The sequence below is a fragment of the Dermacentor variabilis genome, chromosome 3 (assembly GCF_050947875.1).
Source record: "Dermacentor variabilis isolate Ectoservices chromosome 3, ASM5094787v1, whole genome shotgun sequence".
Taxonomy (NCBI): Eukaryota; Metazoa; Arthropoda; class Arachnida; order Ixodida; family Ixodidae; genus Dermacentor; species Dermacentor variabilis.
In genome coordinates, this window is record NC_134570.1 from 49,150,215 (window position 1) to 49,170,977 (window position 20,763).

Sequence of the window (20,763 nt, forward strand, 5' to 3'; positions counted from 1 at the left end):
TTATGGAACAACGACAGCAATGCCCGTCACGATTTCTTAATGCAGGAAGTGAAAGATTTTACACCGGCTTTACACCGAATCGACTCGTCAAAGGCCACAAGACACACGGGAAGCCGACAAACCGCCTCTCAAGGAAAGTGCACGGGATGGTATGAACGTTCTTCTCCCCCGCCGTCACCATTTTTGCGACAAACCGTATATTTCATTTTGGCGCCTACAAGACTCTACGAGTCTCTTTTCCGCGGTGAGTTTCTCGCATTGTTATTGGGCGCAATACACATTTTGTCTAGTGCTGTAAAACACATCAAAGCATATCTGTCATTTGGAATGCTCATAAGACGTTTGCCATCACTTTTTCTCTAGTGATTGGCAGCACAAATTGTTCTAGCACATTTGTAATTTTATGTCTGTCTTGCTCCCAGGTGGATATCTGTTTTATTTAATTGTTTTGCAAAATCAAGTTTACTGCATAGCCAAATGAAAACGTTTGCAAAGTACCGCGCATGGTACGCCGTCAGTCGGAAGGCAAGTCTAATTGGTCGCTGTTGACAGTGTCGTGCTTCACTGTTGAGCAGCACTGACCCGATTGCACAGTAATAACAAGCTTCGCCAACTGGCTACAGATTATTGCTATAATACTCCAAGTGTTCAAAAAAATGCATATATTCCCCATCCGAACTGCTCCAAAATGCGGGTGTGGCTTCTCCTAAATTGCTCTAGAACGAATTTTTCCTATTCCAAAAATTGATCCAAATCCTAAATTGTCTGGACAACCACTATTGGTGGCTTTCAAAAAGACCGATTGCATGGTGGGCTAGTTGGCGTAGCATTGTTTACACAGTATGGCAGAAGGACAGCGGGCGATTACGTGAGCACTGGCATAACATTGAGAAAATAGCCTTATCAGGCCACCTTGACGCGCATTCCGCACGCTGCGGATGCAAGCCTGTGTTTGACCGCACTCATTTGCTGGCCACAAACAATGACCAGCTCACCAGAGAAACTGAATGAGCTGCCGAGATTGAGAAAATAAATTATGTAAGTTGCCCGTTAGTCTCCTTATCTGAGAAAGAAATGTTGATGGCATTTATTCTGGTCCTTTGGAACGCGCATCGGCGCGTAGCGGGTTGCTTCCACGTCGGTACAGAAAGGCGAAACGCGACAGTCTCGCTCGCGTCACAAAGTTCTTTCAACGACATAAGAAATTGAGCACCTTAAGTGCATCTCAGGGTTCACGTAAGCGTATAGTATGGTTTCATGGGCACTACATGAACAACTTCAGCGCGAGGAGGACGATGGATCGAACCGGGGTCAGAACTGCAGGGGACAACTTCGTAGGTCACGCCACTGAGGCGGCGTGTAACTTTGTAGGGACCATAATACCGGCGGATCAACTTTTCCGAGAGTCCACAGCGAACCTGTGTAGCCTCCTGATCAGCAGTGTTATACGCGAAAGTCACGTAGGGCAAAATCTCGTCCCACGTCATGTGCTCTACGTCGACATACATGGAGAGTATATCAGCCAGCATTCTGTTCAGAGGTTCCGTTAATCTATTGGTTTGAGGGTGATACGCTGTGCTCTTGCGATGAGAGCTATGCGTCAGCTGGAGAACGTCCTACATAAGTTCCGCTGTAAATGCTGTACCGCGGTCGGTGATGACAACAGACGGTGCACCATCTCGCAGTACGATGTGGCGTACAATGAACTTGGCCACTTCATACGAGTTTGATTGAGGGATCTTCAGTTTCGGCGTACCGGGTTAAGTAGCAGGTAGCGACGACTACCCATCTGTTGCGCTAAGAGGTCAGTGGGAATGCCCCAAGTAGATCCATTCCTATTTGTTGGAACGGTGCTTGAGGAGGGTCTACAGGAGAGAGAAAACTGGCCGGTTTGACTGGTGGTTTCTTGCGGCGCTGACAATCGTGGCAGGTCTTCACGTACCGTTGTACAGAAGAATAAAGCCGGGGCCAGTAATACTGCTGTCGTATCCTTGCTAATGTCTTAGTGAATTCCAGGTGTCCCGTGCATGGCTCATCATGGCAGGCTTGCAATATGTCTTGGCGCAGCGCCGACGGCACGACAAGGAGGTACGTATTGGGACCGCTTCCGCAGTTTTCGCTGTAAAGGACGTTGTTGTTCAAGTAGTATAATGATAAGCCGCGCACGAGCGAGCGGGGTAAAACACCTTCAACTCCTTGAAGGTGCTCGATCAGCGGCAGCAGCTCAGGGTCAGCGCACTGTGCTCAGCCATGTTTATGGCGTCGATAACGCCGACAAATGGCAAGTCATGGTCAGGGTCCGATGACGTCGTAGGGAGTGGTGCGCGTGACAAACAGTCAGCGTCACTGTGCTTCCATCCAGACCGGCAGACAACTGTAATGTCTTACTCTAGTGGGCGCAGGCTCCAACGTGCTAGTCTGCCTGAAGGATCCTTGAGGTTGGCAAGCCAGCACAGCGCGTGGTGGTCACTGACTGCCTTAAAGGGTCTACCGTACAAGTAGGGTCGGTATTTACTAATATCCCACACAACCGCTAAGCATTCTTTTTCAGTGGTTGAATAGTTTTTCTCAGCCTTCGTGAGAATACGGCTTGCATAAGCAATGGTGCGTGCCGCACCAGCTTGCCAATGCACAAGAACTGCGCCGAGACCAGAATTGCTGGCGTCAGTATGAATTTCAGCGTTCATACTTGCTCATACTTGCTCATTTGCCTTCGTCGCTCATTTGCCTTCGTTCTTGCTCATTTCGCCTTCGTCGAAATGAGCAAGAATTGGGGCTTCTTGCAAACGCTTGCGCAATTCATTGAACGACTGCTGCTGCTCGTCCGCCAAAATGTAAGGCACATCGTCGCATGTAAGCCGTGTCAGAGGCTCAGCAATTCTCGAGAATCCCTCGACGAAGCGCCTACAATGTGCGCACAATCCAAGGAAGCATTGGACAGCCTTCTTGTTTGTGGGTGGTGAAAACTCGGCGACGGCAGCTAACCTGTCGGGGTCTGATCGGACGCCTTGAGGACCAACGACATGGCCAAGAAATTTGAGCTCTTGGAACCCGAAGTAGCATTTGTCAGGCTTGATGGTGAGGCCGGCAATATGGATCGCAGCGAGGACACTCTCGAGTCGTGTGAGATGTTCGTCAAAGGTGCTCGAGAACTCGACGACGTCGTCCAAGTATACGAGGCAGGTTTGCCATTTGAGTTCAGCAAGCACTGTATCCATCATCCGCTGAAAGGTTGCAGGTGCGGAACAGAGACCGAAGGGGAGAACTTTCAACTCATAAAGCCCATCGGGTGTCACAAACGCTGTTTCTTTCACGATCCTGTTCATAAACTTCGATTTACCAATACCCTGACTTAAGATCCAACGAAGAAAAAAATTGGCATGTTGTAGACGATCCAGTGCGTCGTCGATGCGTGGCAATAGATAAACGTCACGCTTGGTGACACGGTTCAACTTTCTCTAATCTACACAGAAGCGTAGTGTGTTGTCTTTCTTTTTGACTAACGCTACAGGGGAGGCCCACGAGCTGGTGGACGACTGGATCACTACGTCTTGGAGCATCTCTTTCACCTTATGCTTGAGTGAGTGAGTGAGTGAGTGAGTGAGTGAGTGAGTGAGTGAGTGAGTGAGTGAGTGAGTGAGTGAGTGAGTGAGTGAGTGAGTGAGTGAGTGAGTAAACTTTTATTTGGTCCAGCAAAATGCGATAAAACGCGCACCTGGCTAATCCCACGACGGGACTGACAGATCTAGTCTGCCGGCCCGATTGCGGGCGCGCTGGACGGCCAGGATTTGGTCCTCAAAGACGGGACTTCACAGGAGCACGTCCCACTTTTCCTTGATGAACTTCGGGCCCAGAGACCCGCACTCCCAGAGCATACGAGGCAAAGTAGCAACCTCACCACAGGCCACGCAGGAACAATTCGGATAAATCTCGGGATATATGCTGTTAAGGGACGCCAGATTTGGGTAGGAGTTCATTTGCAGGAGTCTCAGTGTGACAGCCTGCGGCCTGCCTAGCTTGGAGTGAGGCGGCGGGAAAGCCCTTCTCTCCAAGTAAAAGGATTTTGTGATTTCGTTGTGCGTGATAGGAGCGTCTCTGTCTCCGGGGAGAGAGTCGCCCGATCCGAGGGCAGGGGGTCGGTAAAGCCATGCGCAGCCTCGTGGGCAGACTCGTTGAGGTTCAGAGGAACCCCCCCCCCCCATCACCCCGACGTGTGCAGGGAACCAAAAGATCGACTGTTAGGAGGTGTTGCCGAGTTTGGCGCCTTTCAGAATTTGAACTACCTGCCGGGCTACCCGGCCTTTCTGGAATGCCCTGACGGCGGCTTTCGAATCGCTATACACCCTGTCTCTCCGACCGTCTTGCATGGCGAGTGCAATCGCTTCCCTTTCCACTGGAGACACTCTGTAGGGATGCTGACGAACAGGACGTGCGGACTCGTCCGTGATGATGCGGTGCTTTGTGATGGACGTGCGCCGCACTTTGGATGACGTTAAGAACAGTCCTCAAATTCATTCACGAGAGTCAGTAGACGATCTTTATGGTGGCCTGGCAGAGCGGCCTTAACGTGAATCCGTTCTTTTGGGCTGGGTAACCCAGATTTCTGAGACGATGCGGTTTCCAATGCAGCAATGTTAGTGAAATCAGTGATTTCGTGAAGGAATGCGATTGTCGTTCGTCGCGGTACCTGCCTATATTCGTTGCTAAAGTTTGTTAGCAAAACGACTGAGCATTTGTTTCGCACCTGAAGAAGCCCTCTGGCTATACAAATGTGGCGCTCGAGAAACAGGGGCATGTTCGCCTACGCGATTCCTTCGGCGGCGTCCTCCATGTCGCATCGGACAAGGGTAAGCACGCTGCTCTTGGGTGGCAACGTGACGTGATCGTAAGCTACGTGAGGCGCGACGACATGGGCGTTGTCATTACTGTTCGCTTTGGCTTGCGTAGTAGCGAAGCTGACTCTACACTCTTGCAGGTCGATGATGGCACCGTTCTCCTGAGGGAAATTCATGCCGAGTATAAGGTCTTTTGGACATTCAGGAAGAATGACGAATTCGCCGATGTACGTGAAGCCCCGAATGTTGACTCGCGCCGTGCACCGGCCCATTGGAGTTATGAGATGCCCTCCTGCAGTAATAATCTGAGTTCCGGTCCATTGCGTCGAAACTTTGTTCAGTATACGCGCGAGATGCTGGTTCATAACAGACGTGTCCACACCCGTGTCGATTTACGCCGTGACTTCGTGGCCATCTATGGTAACTGGTGCGTCGCAAGACACTGACACGGAACTACACTGCTTTCTCTGCGTCTCAATTACGTCATATCGCAGTCGTCGTAGTGGAGCATCTTCAGCGTTCGCAACATCAGCGACCTCACCTCCGCAGGTCGCTGGACTCAGTTTTCCCGGGAGGCAGGGCCGGGTGAGCGACGCCTCGTTGCTCTCGGCGTGAAGTGAGGGCTGGAAGACCTGTTTCGGGCTGGTGACGCTGACTAGGGTTCGCAGAATCGTGGGGAAAACGAGGTCCCTGCGTCCGCGAGGTATGCTTCAATCTCCAGGGGGGCGTTCACCATTGCGCGGACACGGCGCATTCACTGAAAATCCACGGAGCCCAGCTCGGCGGTAAGATACACGCCCTGTAGACGTGATCGGCTTCACCGCAATGAAAACACAAGGGCCTCTGGTCTGCGGTGCGCCATACGTCGCTCTTGCGGGGTGGTCGTTTTTCAGCCATGAATGGCGTGCGGCGAGGCCTGAAGTCGCAAGCCACTTGTTCAGCAGCGCGCACACCATGATAGTCCGGGACGTCGCTCACAACGCGAAAAATCGGGGACTAAGTTACCCAGAATGAGTGCATGTAAGCAATGTGTTGGTTGCCTTTTTGCTTCGGCATACGACATGCGAGGTTGGGGCTGCCGTACCTCGTGCTGGGGGGTCTCGCTTCGCTCTAGGACTTGGACTGCCTGTCTGATTTCTTCCCGGACAACCTCAGCCAGAGCGAGTCGCTGTACCGATGTTGGAACCACCTGAAGCTTTTGGAGCTCTTCTCGAACAAGCCTAATGAGCTCTCGAAAGGCTTAATCTGCAGAAAACTAATGTTTAACAGTCTCGGAAGAGAACAGCAGTTTACGACAGGTACTGAGGCACTGGAAGTGGTAAGGGAATACATCTACTTAGGACAGGTAGTGACTGCGGATCCGGATCATGAGACTGAAATAATCAGAAGAATAAGAATGGGTTGGGGTGCGTTTGGCAGGCATTCTCAGATCACGAACAGCAGGGTGCCATTATCCCTCAAGAGAAAAGTTTATAACAGCTGTGTGTTACCAATACTCACGTACGGGGCAGAAACCTGGAGGCTTACGAAAAGGGCTCTACTTAAATTGAGGACGACGCAACGAGCTATGGAAAGAATAATGATAGAGGTAACGTTTGGGTGAGGGAGATTGGGTGAGGGAACAAAGGCGAGTTAATGATATCTTAGTTGAAATCAAGAAAAAGAAATGGGCATGGGCAGGACACGTAATGAGGAGGTAACATAACCGATGGTCATTAAGAGTTACGGAATGGGTTCTAAGGGAAGGGGAGCGTAGCAGAGGGCGGCAGAAAGGTAGGTGGGCGGATGAGATTAAGAAGTTTGTAGGGACAACACGGCCACAATTAGTACAAGACCGGGGTAGTTGGAGAAGTATGGGAGAGGCTTTGACCTGCAGTGGGCCAGGATGATGATGATGATGATGATGATGATAACTCTTGTTTTAGGCCGCGCATCAAATTCCTGGCCTTCTTTTCTTCCGGCATGGACGGATCCATCCGTCGGAAAAGCCTGCACATATCTTCGACAATTATTGCGACGCTTTCGTTCGGCCTCGGCACTCTCGCCTGAATTGCAGATTCAGCTCGCTCCTTGCGATCGAGGCTGGCCTATGTGCCAATTAGCTGCCGTCGGAATTCATGCCATGGCGATGGGGCCGCCTCACGGTTCTCAAACCACGTCCGCGCATAGTCCTCGAGGGCAAAGTAGGCGTTGCGTAGTTGCGCTCTGGAGTCCAGCCGTTGTATTTTGCGACACGCTCAAAGTGATCGAGCCAGTCCTTTACATCCTCGAAGGTGTCCCATGGAAGGACGTGGGGATTCGCGGCTGGTTGAGGACGACCTCGGCCGGCGCGGTCTAGGAAGATGATGGAACCGACGTACTCATCCTTCTGACTTGGTTGGGTAGCGGTTCGTGCTCAGGTGGCAGTCCTTGAAGTCGGCGGCTTGTCCGCCCGTGCACAGGAGTCAGCTCGACCGGACTTCCTACTGGGCTTATAGACGGTGTTCAATCAGGGAGTGGTAGCATGTACCCCGCACCTCCACCAGAAAAATGTAACGTAGATCTTTCACATCTTTGTGGCAATATATATATATATATATATATATATATATATATATATATATATATATATATATATATATATATATATATCATGTGACCTCGAAGAATGGTCCACTGGGAGAAGAATTTTCTTATACCGTATTTACACGAATTAGGCCGACCCCGATTCTGAGCCGACCCCCTAAAGTCCGAAGCCAACAAAAAATATATATATATTACCTCGAATGTAAGCCGAACAAAAAAAGCAAGGACAGCGTTCACAAAATGCAAACGCTGTCCTTGCTTTTTTTTTGTTCTTGAATGTAAGCCGAACAAAAAAGCAAGGACAGCGTTCACAAAGTGCAAACGGTCAGCAGTGGGTTTGAGCCACATCTGACGTGCACGTGGTTCGCTCGGCTCGCGCTTTTTGCCAACATTTTCGGCTGTTTTTCGAGTGTGTACCCCTGAACTTTCCACATTTTCGGATCCGTGAAGTCAAGAGGAACACGCCGATACCCGACCTTTGTGGGTGGGTGGACCTTTGTGACATTTCTTGCCGTGTTTTTTCGACTACGCCTTGACCGTGTGCTGTGCCTAACCGTGTTAGGGTTCGCGAGGCGAGGCATTGCTTGCCCACCTCTTCTCGTCGTATAGGCTTTTCCACGGACTTTGTAATGGAGTGTGAGGTGGAAGGGGAGTTTTTATCCCCCGAGGACTTCACTAAAGACTTCGGTTGGCAGCTCGTTGCCGCCAGACGTTCTTCAATGAGCAAGAGAACCGCGGCCAATGCCAGTGCGGCCGACGTTCAGCATAACACCGGATTCAACGCTCGGCGTAGCGGCGACCGCGCGGGCATTAAAAGCAAGATCATTCGAGGGGCCAGGATGCCTCCGATGCCCAAGGAAGAGGCAAAGATCTTCGTGCGGCCCAGGGGAGGCGTGTGTATCAGCAAGTGTGGACCTACCGCAGTCGCCGACGCCATATGGCAGGCTGCCAGGCTCGATTCGGCGTCGCGGGACACCGACACGATGTGTCCAAACTTTCAACAAAACATAATGGTGATCAGCACACTAAACAGGGACAACGCTGCACGCTACGTCGGCATCGAGGGCATCTCCGTCGCCGGCCAACGTTTCGAGGTGAGCGCTTACGAGGCCGCCCCCCACTACACGTGCAAGGGCGTCATCCGAGGCGTCTCCCTTACCGACGGGCCCGCGGCGATCAACAAAAAACACGTCAACTCGAGAAATCCCAAGGCGCTAGGCGCAAGAAGAATCAAGAACACCGGCACCGTGGTGGTCCTGTTCGAGGGTGCCAAATTTTGTCTCCTACGGCGGCACTATCGTCAGGTGCACTTTATTTCGCAAGCAAACGGACGCGTGTTACAGCTGCGGGAGACTGGGGCACCGCTCTGACGTCTGCCCTTCGCCCAACGACGCCATCTGCAGAGGATGCGGAGAAGCAAACCCCGACGCTCAGCATAGGTGCGTTCCCAAATGCAAGCTGTGCGGAGGCGACCACCTTACCGCCGCCAAGGAGTGCAAGCGACGATTTCAGACGCCATATCTCGTCAGGCGCAGACGGGGGCAACGCTCCCGCGCCCTCAACGCCGACCATTTGCCGCCCATGGAAAGCGCGAATCAAGGCCGGCAAGCATCGCCTGACCGCCAATACGGTCGCAGCCGCTCCCGGTCTAGGGGCAGATCCAGGTCTCGTGGCCGCTCCAGCGGTCGCACCAGGAGCCACTCCGTCTCCAGGGTCAGGTCGAGGTCAAGATCTCTGTTGCGATCCAGATCCAGGTCCAGATCCGGTTCCAGGGGCCTCCCGGGTTCCAGAACCCAGCCGGCATCCGGGCCTCAGCCCGCCTCCACACGTTGCGGAAAGCAGCGGGCCCTTCTTTGGGCCGATCTGGTACGACGCAAGCCCGGCGCCAATACCCAGGCTGCTCCGACATCTCGTAGCAACCCGCCCACAGAGCAAGCTAGAGACGCGGAAGTCATTCCCTTACGCAAAGAAAACGACGACCTCAAGAACACGATCAAGACACGAGTTAGCGAAATGGCAGAGATTAGGAAACTCGTTTCGAATGTGTCGGGTAACGGTGCATCAGTCATGGCCACCGAGACTCCAATCCCAGCTCCGGTAGACGGTACTGCGACGTCCTCCAAACGCAGGGCAGTACTCAAACAAACATGTGAATCGGGAGCGCTGTCTGCAGAAGTCAGCGAGATTAAGCAAAGTCTCATTGGGCTGGCAGACGGCCTCAAACAGGTCACCGCTAGCGTCGCTTGCCTCAGTGATAACGTTCGCCAAATTCAGGTTGCGCTCGGGGACCCCAACAGTGGCCTCGGAGCTCTCGCAGATCGCATCGACGCCATTGAGGCGCGAATGGCTTCATCCGCCTCCGTCGTACAACCGCTAACCGTTCCCGCCATACTAAAGGAAGCTATATTTCATTATCCCAGCAGCGCGGCGACAGGAGGACCCATTCTTTGCGCAGGCCTAACTGCCCCGTTAGGTGGTAGTCCGTCAGGTCAACCATAATGGATAGATTCAAAGAAAGTTTTCGCATTTGGCAATGGAACTGCAGAGGGTATTCTAACAAAAAAGCCCCTCTGCAGCAGTTTTTCAGGTCTTTCTCTGCGAAACCTCAGGTCATTGCTCTCCAGGAAACATAAATCTCCGCCGCCTCGCTTCAGGGATACAGGGCCGTGTCGGGCCAGCCCGGGGTCGAGGGATTTGCACCTTGATCGATAAACGGCTAACTCATATCACCCACGACCTCAAGCTGGCAAGGAGTAGAATCGAATATGTCATGGTTGAGATCCTGCTCGACGTTCCGCAGCGGAATCAGCGGAGAAACAGCGTGTTCGTCCTCAATGTATATAGCAACCCGAGAGACACGCGCCAGCAGTTCAAGACCATTCTCAAGAAGGCGACCGACTTGGCCGGACCTCGACCCTTCGTCGTCGTCGGCGACTTCACCGCACCATATGGCGTCTGGGGTTACGTCTACGACACTACCAAGGGGCGAAACCTGTGGCAAGACGCCAACGAGATGGACCTCACTCTAGTCACTGACAAGAATTTTCCTACGCGCATTGGCAACTCCATCACCCGGGACTCGACACCCGACCTCGCCTTCGTGAGAAACGTCGAGGAGGTGGGTTGTGAGAACATCGCCATGGAGTTCGGCAGTGACCACTACATTCTCGAGACCAACTTCAAGGTGTCTCGGAGTAGGGTCAGGGAATTCACGTTCATCGATTGGGACCATTTTCGCAAGATTCGTGACGAACCCGGGAGAGCCAGGGCACCCGCCACTCTTGAAGAATAGTGAAGGCATGCGGAACGACGCTTCCGCGGCCACCAAGAAAGTGGAAACAGATCTCGACGTCGAGCGGATGGACAGAAGACTCGCCCACCTGGCCGAGGCCAAAACCGCCATGCCCCGCCGATGGAAGGGTCAAAGGCTCAATCGCAGACTCCGAAAGAAGATTTCGGAGCTCAACAAGGTCATCGAAGACCACTGCAAGGCGCTATGCCAGCAGCAGTGGGACGAGCTCTGCGAATCCATCGACGGACAGATGCGCAACGGCAAATCCTGGGGTATGCTGAAGCACCTTTTCGATGAAAGCGGCTCGAAGTCAAATCAAAGGCATACGTTGGCCCGGGGGGCCCTTCACGAAGCCACCAGGTCTAACACGGTCGATGAACTTGTCGCAAAACTCATACAGAAGTACCTGCCTGTCCGTCGAGACGGACATCCGTCGACCCAACTCCCGGCCTACCGAGGCCCTGCACGCCCCGAGCTGAATGAAGACTTCTCCATTGCCGAGGTCAGACCATCTTCGCGCTCAACCGCAAGTCTGCGCCGGGTCCGGACGGAGTCACCAACAGAATGTTGAGAAACCTCGACGACTCGTCGATTGTCTTTCTGACCGACAAGATAAACGAGTCCTGGAAGAGCGGCATTGTACCTGCAGAATGGAAGACTGCCTGCACGGTGCTCATTCCCAAGCCCGGCAAGGCCCCGAACATCGAAAACTTGAGGCCGATTTCTCTGACCTCCTGCGTCGGCAAGGTCATGGAGCGCGTCGTCCTCAACAGGCTTAACGGGTACCTGGAAGACAGCGATGTTTACACGTACAACATGATCGGCTTCCGCGCCGGACTCTCAACGCAGGATGCCATGAAACTAATCAAGCATCAGATTGTGGATGGCCGTTCCAGAGACGTCAAGGCTCTGCTCGGTCTGGACCTCGAGAAGGCTTTCGACAACGTGCTCCACACCTTCATCGTCAAGACCATTTCAGACCTGGGTCTCGGTTCCAGATTCCACAACTACGTCAGCCCTTTCTAACTGACAGGAAGGCCAATCTTCGCATTGGAGACTTCCGCTCCGAAGATGTGTCCCTCGGAGGGCGGGGCACTCCTCAGGGCGCCGTCATCTCCCCAACATTGTTTAACATCTGTATGATTGGTCTTTCCGACAGGTTGGCGCGCGTCGAGGACGTCAAGCACGCCATTTACGCCGATGACATCAACATATGGTGCTCCCGCGGCTGCGATGGCAGAGTCGAAGAAGCCATGCAGGAGGCGATTGACGTGATCGAGGAGTATCTCCGCCCCACCGGACTTCGATGCTCCCCCGCCAAGTCGGAGCTGCTACTTTACAGAAAAGAGAAGGGAGGCAGACCCAAAAATTCGAAGCCAGTCTCTGAAAGCAGCATCAGACTTCGCACTTGTGACGGGGGGGGGGGGTTGATACCCAGGGTCGACGTTATTCGGGTCCTGGGCGTGTTTGTCGAATGCAACGGCGGAAACGGAACTGCTCTCCGCAAGATTATCGCAAAGACGGACAACGCTTTCCGCCTCGTTCGCAGAATCGCAAACCGGCATCGAGGCATGAAGGAAAGCAATCTTCTCAGGCTAATCAATGCCTTCGCACTCTGCCACCTCACGTACACGATTTCTATGCACAACTGGCTCAGAGCGGAGTGAGACAAGCTCAACGTTCTTATCCGCAAAATAGTCAAGAGGGCTCTTGGGCTACCCATCAGGACCCATACCGAGGATCTCTTGAAGCTGGGGGTACATGACACCGCCGAGGAGATTGCCGAAGCCCAAGAACACACGCAACTCAGTCGCCTGGCCACCACAGCGGCAGGTAAACGCATCCTCGAAGAGCTGGGTTACCAGCCTGCGGAATTCTCGATGGACAGTACCCCGATCCCTAGGTGCATTCGAGACAAGTTCGTAGTGGCCCCTGTGCCCCGAAACGTCCATCCCGTCCACAACGAGGGCAGACGCAAGGCCAGAGCAGCAGCCATCCTCAAACAGATGATCAAGCGACACGACATTAGCGCAAGCTTCGTCGACGCGGCGGGGTACAGTGACGGGAAGACCTTTGCCGTCGCTGTGGTCAACTCGAGCGGAAACGTTTCCAATAGCGCTTCGATTCGCACTTCAGACCCCGGAGTCGCCGAGCAAGTCGCCATCGCCCTCGCCCTGCTATACGGTCGTGGGTCCGAAATCTATAGTGATTCCAAAACGGCGGTTAGGGCTTTTCAAAAGGGTTGCATCGCCAAGGAAGCTGTTCGTCTTCTTAGCGGCTCGAGTCCACATGCTCTCACAAACCATTCAATTCACTGGTTTCCCGCTCCCGTAGGATCGGTCGAGGGTGCTCCCCCGAACCTCAATGAGTCTGCCCACGAGGCTGCACGTGACCTCACCGACCGCGCTTCCTCTATAAGGAGCACTGACTCACCTCCTCTCTACGGTCACAGGGACGCTCCCGCTACTCACAACGATATTATTAAACATTTCTACATGTCCAGAAGGGTCTTTCCACCCCCTCACCCCTAGTTGAATAGGACGCAAGCCGTTTCGCTTAGGCTCCTACAGACGAGCACATATCCGTGTCTGTCCGCTCTCCACGAGGCTTACCCCGACGTGTATCGCGACGACGCCTGACCGTCCTGAGGCCAGACCTCCACTCTACCTCACATGCTCTGGGAGTGCGGGTCGACATACCCCTAGTTCATCAAGGAGGAGTGGGACTCGCTTTTGCGTAGCCCCGCTCTAGAAAAGCACATCCTGGCCGTCCGGCGTGCCAGCAACCGGACCGGTGGGCTAGACGTGCCGGTCCCGACGTGGGACTAGCCGGCTGCGCGACGAGTTCGCGTCCTCGCCGGACCTACAATAAAGTTTATTCACTCACTCACTCACAAAATGCAAACAGCATTTATTGACTCTGAACGTGCGGAGCTCATTCAACGTCGTCGTCGCTGCTAGACTCGTCGCTGTGTTCCTTGTCACTGTCCCCTTCAAACTGTGCACTATCTACGGTACCGTCAAGCGCATTACATATGCTGCACTTTTTAAAGGCGCGCACGATCGAAGGACCTGGGATGTCGTCCCACGCTGCAGCTACCCAGCCCGCCAGCTGCGATAGCGATGCACGTTTGGGGCGCCCCGGTGCCCTAGCTTTTGCTTGGATCACATGTGTAGTCACTGGAAAGGCAGCTGCTCTCTGCGTCCGAAAAAGTCAGCCAAAACTGTCTCCACTTCGTGGTGATGGCCTTTCTTTGGTCCGCTATATATCATCCTCGTTGCGGCGCACGCACGAAGCTGCTGTCCGTGTCCCATCCAATGACTTGTTTTTCTTGTCGACACCGAAGTCCCGCCTGGCTTGAAGGTTTGACGATGCCTCTGCGGCTATCACAACTTTTCGCTTGAAAGCGGCACTGTAGTGGCATCTCCTGCTTCGCGCCATCGCGATAACACCACGCCGCACACCGATATGGCCGACACGACACAGGTCAAAATGACGACCTCGCTTGTGTACGGTTGGCTACTGGCACGGCTAGTATAGCGGCTGCGATACTGACTTTTCTAGATGGCGCTAGCTATGCACCATATTTAGCAGTTTAAATGAAAAACTGGCGCATTTTTAAAATTCTCAAATCTAAGCCGACCCTAGAGTTTGGAATATGATTGTATAAAAAGAAAACTATCGGTCTACATTCGAATAAGTACGGCATATGCTTCACTATCACTAATACTGCTTCACCTTTCTGGTGAAACTGCAGCCTTTCTTTTTTTTTCTTTCTTTACTGCGACTCCGAGTATAAGCGCTGGTGTCCACGACTGCTATTCATTACGATTCAGAATAAAACCGGCTTGGTCCCAATTCGGTTACTGAGTCAATTATATATATTTATGACCTCTTCGCGGCGATATTTCCGTTCCTAATAAATGTTGTAAATTATATTGCTTGCTAGAAAGGGAAACAATAATGAGGCGCATAGCTTTCACGTGGATTTCAACTGCTGTTGGCAAGACCATATGGTGGCCAAAGGGTCACTGCAGATTTTTTTCAGGGCAAGAAAAGCATGCAAAGCAATTTAAAGCGGGGTTAACATAGAGCAACATATTCATTTTATTATATTCAACATATTACCCATATTTAACATAAATGTCAAATATGGGTAACTCTGGTAACAACACTTTAGGTGGGGGGAGTTGACTCCGGCATCGCTCGGGGAGGCACTGCTGCGTTCCCCCCCCCCCCCCATGGTCACCGCCTATGGTGTTCAAATTAGAGTCGTCGAATCACGAAATATGCGAGCCTTCGAGAAAGGTCCTCCGTGAGTCCTGTTGCGGTCACGGTCACCACTGTCCCTCTATGAAGGGGCGGCCCAATCGGCAGACATGTTGCCGCTCTTGAAGATTCAGCCGCATTCGCATGTTTTCAAGTTCTGGAAAGAGAAATTCTTTTTATTCGAGTGTTTATTCTAGGGTGGTTGCTTGGGGTAGTTGGCAATTCACGATAAAAAACGACGTACAGCGCGAAAGACAAGGACTGCAAGAGACGACATACGCAGCGCAGTGTATGTGGTCTCACAGTCCTTGTCCTTCACGCTGTTCGTAGTTTTTTATCACGTTTTTATCATTAGGGTTGCCAACAACTTATCCTAGAAGAAAATGGATCAACAGTAAGGACATTCTTTTTCGGTGTAATGAGACTCCGTTAAAGGGTCCATGAACCACCTCTTGGGCTTGCTGAGAAAACACAGACCCAATAGCTGACATCAATCATGAAGGGTGTTTTGCGCGTCTTCCTACTGTTACTGCGTGAAGTAAATGAGGATCTGCTTGCGATATTATAATAATTACGTACAATAATAATTACAGCCCATGCTCGGCCTCAAGGGTGAATGAGCAAGCAGCACGGCCTTAAAAAATCATAGAATGGTCCTTTGTAGAAGTCTAAAAAATTGCAGTTAGTTACAGCCCGCAAGTACGACTAAGAATAAAAAAAGAGCAAGTCTTCGAAAGTGTCTATCGCACGGCGGTCATCAACTTAGTTCCTAGTGTCGCTAGCGAGTTGTATGGCAATGCAAATGCAATGAATATTAAGTGCAAGCCGTGGCACCGTTAACTTTTATGGTGAAATTAGGAGCGTTCCCAATAATTGTTGGATGCTGATTTGTTTGGATGTTAAGAAGTTTTGTAGAATGTCTGTCCTGTATCTTCGGTGGACTAAACATGAAGCCTTGCTTACAGTTGATTAAAATTAGGGGCAAGTTCTGGACCAGGTATAGACGAAGTTTCAAGCATGTGGAATAATGAGAGCCTCTGCAGTAGTAAATTATGTATGCAAGGGCTCTGGAGAATTCATGATCTAGAGCACCACTGCAGTGCGATGTGCCCAAGATCATGGAGGCACTGGATTACCCACATTATGAGTTCCGATCGCTGCTATGCAGGCGCAGTTGGTCATGCGTGTCTCTTGGTGCAGAATGTCAAACTCTACTATGCAGTCGTATCATATATCGGGAATTCTATGGAATCACAGATATTGAGATACGGGGAATCTCTTACCTGTGTTCACGGAACGAGCTGTATGTCCAGCTAGAGGTTCGGCGGCCAACCCCTGTGCCGCTTGTGCAAGATTATCAATGCTCATCGACAAGTTGGAAGCATCAATGTAAATTGCTTGCACCTGCAGTAAGAATATTTCTTTCAGTCTTTCTGCTCTCTTACAACAAGGTGCCATGAGTAAATGCGCACCTTACCAAGATCTAGCATACGTGAACATATTAAAGAATATAATGAAATAACAAAAGTTATGGCTATTTCATTTCTGAACTAAATTTGGCGGTCGCGGAAGCTGACGCTTCCAAAGCATTGCACGACCAATGAAAAGAACCATGAAAAGGTGTAGAGTAGCGTGTGTTTGTCAATACTCCCAGGGCACCTTAATCCCGGTGGCGTTCTTACTATTGCTAGTAGGTACAGCGGGGCGGGGCGTTTCTTGTGGCGCTCGACGTTTCTGTAGAGGCGCGAGCAAGAGCGGGTGCGAGAGAGAAATTCTTTCTTGGGGCCTTTCCTCCTTGAATAAGTGACTCTGCCTAGGCACTACAAAGGAGGTTTCTTGGCACGTGTTCTATAATTGTCCCCTAGACATGCCGGCATTACGGAGTGCAGTCGAGTTTGTTTATGCGCCGCCACTCGCTGCCCATGCGGTGTGGCATTGGGCATGGGCGCCCCGTTTGGTGATGACTGTGTCTGAAGGGGCAAGGTTCTGACTGATGTTGTATAAGTCATGGGTAGCCTTTTTTGTCGTAACAAAAGATTGTATTTTTAACAAGCACTGCTCCAGGAAGGCACATGTAACCAGCTAATGGAGGCCTCAGGAGAGCACCCAAGGGGTTGTGGGACGCACCAAAGCTAGAAGCAGGGCGGCCCATGAGTTGGGGCCGTGCAGGCCTCGGCGAGCCCCAACCCAAGGACCAGTCCGGTTTCTAGCTTTGGTGTCCCCGTTGCCGCTTTGGTGTCCTGGAGGAGCCGCCAATAATGCGATATAATGACACGTTGTTACCATTACTAAAAACGCAGTTGAACAAATATAATTACGCCCAGCCGCCAACTTTAATAAACACAACCGTTTATTCATCTCACTAGTGATTGACAGTAATGCAAGATCAGCGTAACGCTGAACTTGGCAATATCGACAGGTGGTGCTCATTAAAGCACCAAATTATCTTCGAATGAGTCCATCAAAAACATGTTTTGTTTCATAACCTTCAAACAATTCCGCCTACTACTACAAGTGTATCATTAAGTAATCATATGCTACCAATATCTGACAGCGTTACAATTTTGGGTGCCATTCTAGAAAAGCTATTAAATACGCATGGTTACCTCGCTTGTAAAATAAATTTAATTTTGCACTCAGTTTATCATCAAAACAGGCAGCTATTTTCAACCTCATATTCTTCGCTCGTTGCATATCATTGTTACATACATTGCCATTTATCATACTCTAAGCAGACGCTGCGCAGACGAGGTGGCGCGCATGAGCACATCTCGATGGGCACTCGGCGTTCCTATCAACTAAGAATTTGTGCAGCTTCCACAGTGCTGCAACAAGCCAGTCATTTTACTCCTTAGCGCCAACGTTAGATCCATTGTTCATTTATTTATTTACACAATACTGCAGGCAGCAATGCTGCTCAAGCAGGAGAGGGATTACAAAAGATGCTTTTTCAATATATTTTCATATGAAACATGAGATATGCATTCAGCAATACATTCTGGTAAATGATTCCATTCTTCACTCTTAAGTGGAAAAAATGATTTCTGAAAGATTTTAGTGCTTGCAAAGTATGACTGGACTACTTTAGAATGAAAAATACGCGACGACCTTTATAGAGCATGGGTAATATATGTGGCATCCGTTACAGGAAGCACACCGGCATAAAACACTTCGGTGTTACAATGCACTTGTATGTGGCTACTATTGGCCAGTCATGCAGGCGGAGGACAAAGCCGGTCCGCACCACGCAGCATGGTCAGACTGGATCGTATGAGCGCGAGGACGCACACGGCCCTGTCGGGCACAAAGCAAACGCTGCGCAATATGCACTACATCTGCATGTAGCTGCGGTCTGCTACGTAGCGCAGATACGGCAGGGTGCCCCGACAAGTCCACTGGCTCAGCGCTGTGCTGCTCAGCGCTGTGCTGCTCGCTCATGACAAGACCGTTCGGCTTACGTTTGGCGCGTCGGAGCTGCCAAAATCGGGGGCAGTGGCGTCTACAATAACATCCAAAATCGCATGTGAACTGCGCGCCACGGTGACATACAGAAGGCGGTGCCTTGTGAGCACGCCCCGCTCTGTCGTAACCTTGGCAGTGAAAGGCATTGAAGGAGGAGCGGAAGCACCGCGAACGCCGCGTTTGATTGCCAATAAATCCACTTCTGGTGAAACGCATCGAAGTACTTTTCGTCAAAAAGTGTTTATTAAACAGCTTATTTTAAGTTCGAATGCTTTTCTCCACTTCGATAAACATGTAAGTGGATCAGGGCCCGCTTAGGTGCCTCCGAATTCGTAAACGTTACGTAAAATTGGTAGAGTTGACATATACACTAACAGCTTGTGACAAAAACCAAGGAAGTGTATTTGAATTAACAGAAAGCAATCACTTACTGACTTGCCGCTCAGAGCATTTTTCAGGTCGTCGACCTTGTCTTGACTTACAGTCAATGACCGGTGTTCACAGACCCGAAACTCTAAGCCCAGAGTCATGCTGAAAAACATGGTGAGACATATTCAAGCCGGGACATACCTAAATAGCAATGAAGTATGCCTGATCTTAATGAAATGGGCAAGACGAGACGCTGTACAAGTAATATTCGCAATCTGGGCATAAACGCAATGCGGTTGAAATTAACAGTGGCATACGAACAACACTTATGGCGCGAAAGTCGTACCAGTGAGTCAGGATTACTGCTCTCAATATAATGGTAGAACAAAATTCTTGCTTGTAGAACACGTACGGCACGCAGGAAGTGCACGCAGAAAAAGGAACATGCGCAGTGAGCACCATGTGCGGGAACCACCACGATAACCACCCAGACGAAAATGGGAGGTCTTTGTGCGTTTTTCCTACGTGTTTTGTTTATTGAGCGACATTGACTATCGGCAAATTACTCGAGACAGATGAAAAGCTTTGAAGACCTTACAGGTATTTCACCTGGCGGGAAAACGTTGGCTGGCAGAGAAGAAAAATTGGAGGACGCTTAAGCTTCGCCTTCAAGAGTGGAACGCGACAGCGTTCCGGTCGACCCGCCAAAGGGTGTAAGACAATGGGCTACGGGGCAGCGATCACTTACGAGGCGCCACGCATCGGACGCGGGGATCGTCGAGCAACGCAACGTTCGGCGCAGCAACGAAACGTGCGCCTGAGCAAGCGGAACGAACCAAAGAACTCGGTGTCTCGGAGGGGGAAATGATGCGCGCAGCCAAACGTCGTTCGTGATCGGCCCGGGCAGAGAGATAGACAGATAGTGATCTAAAGAAAGGAAGGACGCTTGATTCTGCAACCCGTGAGGGAGCAAGGCGAAGCGTCGTCAGGGGAGAGAGTCCGGGCCGCGACCCGCCTCGCACCGGTCCTCGCACAGCCCCAATGCGCGCGTGGCGCACCATCTGTCGGGGCAGCGCCGTACATGGAGAGGAGGGGGCCTTCTGTGTTTGCCGCAAGATGGCTCTGCGTGTGCGGAAAGCGCAGAAGAAATGTAGCGGAAACGCACTTCGCTAGTCGTGCAATTGCGACTTCTGTAAGTTACATGTTCATAATTACCGATATACACCGCAGTATAACTTTCCACGGCTCGTTTCCAAGGCAACACCGCATTCACTAGAGGCGCGTTTGTACCGCTTTCAAGCATCGAACTCGTGACTGAGTGGTGGCGTCTCCGTCTCACACTCCGGAGACCCTGGTTCGATTCCCACCCAGCCCATCTTGGAAGTTGCTTTTTATTTATGAAGTGCCTGCCGTGATTTATCGCTCACGGCCAACAACGCGGACGCCGACACCGACGGCACCGGCTTTTCTGCGACACTTTCTTAACGCCGGCGCGTTGACTTTTTACGTTTGTTCACACGAACGGTAAGCACGTTGCCGTAAATATAGTCCATCTATTTGTACTTCGCCGTAATTAGTTCTCCTCGGCCTTCGTTGAAGTTGTGCAGTGCTCTCAAGTGCTGGCATCAGGTTTGCATTGGCGTCACCATGGCCGCCACCTTTGGGTAGCTGGCACGTCGATAAGTTGCGTATTGTTACGACTTTGCACCGCTGCCACAACTATTACGACTTAGAGGTGGCCCCGTAGCGCTCGTCACCCGTTTCGTGACAGAGCGTTGGTAGCGAGGACTCCGAGTCAGGCGTCGGTGAGAATAACGAAAGAGATTTTATACACTATATACAGGTCATTATACAGGACAAGATCGTATCGGCAGTGGGGCCGAGAGCTCACAGCAAACGCGACTGTTCCCGCACGGCGACGTCGCAAGTCGATCACAGCGCCACCCCTGAACAGAAGTAGTCACTAGCCCC

General features: G+C 51.5%; 2 protein-coding genes across 15 annotated transcripts in view; one reads left to right on the plus strand and one right to left on the minus strand.

Moving 5' to 3' along the window:
* LOC142575567 (uncharacterized) overlaps positions 1-20,763 on the plus strand; it is a 365,001-nt gene that overhangs the window by 180,531 nt on the left and 163,707 nt on the right. The gene's annotated exons all lie outside the window — the stretch shown is intronic.
* Positions 14,645-20,763, minus strand: part of LOC142575569 (uncharacterized) — a 29,636-nt gene continuing 23,517 nt past the window's right edge. For 2 of the 13 annotated variants that reach the window (XM_075685040.1, XM_075685038.1), the window contains 3 exons: positions 18,855-18,954; positions 16,245-16,365; positions 14,680-15,118 (listed from right to left, as the gene is read on the minus strand). In XM_075685040.1, coding sequence (XP_075541155.1) covers positions 15,030-15,118; positions 16,245-16,365; positions 18,855-18,954 — 310 coding nt within the window. In that variant the 3' untranslated portion in view covers positions 14,680-15,029. Of the gene's footprint in view, positions 15,119-16,244; positions 16,366-18,854; positions 18,955-19,540; positions 20,187-20,763 lie in introns of those variants that run through there. The other 11 variants (XM_075685042.1, XM_075685049.1, XM_075685043.1 and 8 more) reach the window with 11 other exon arrangements.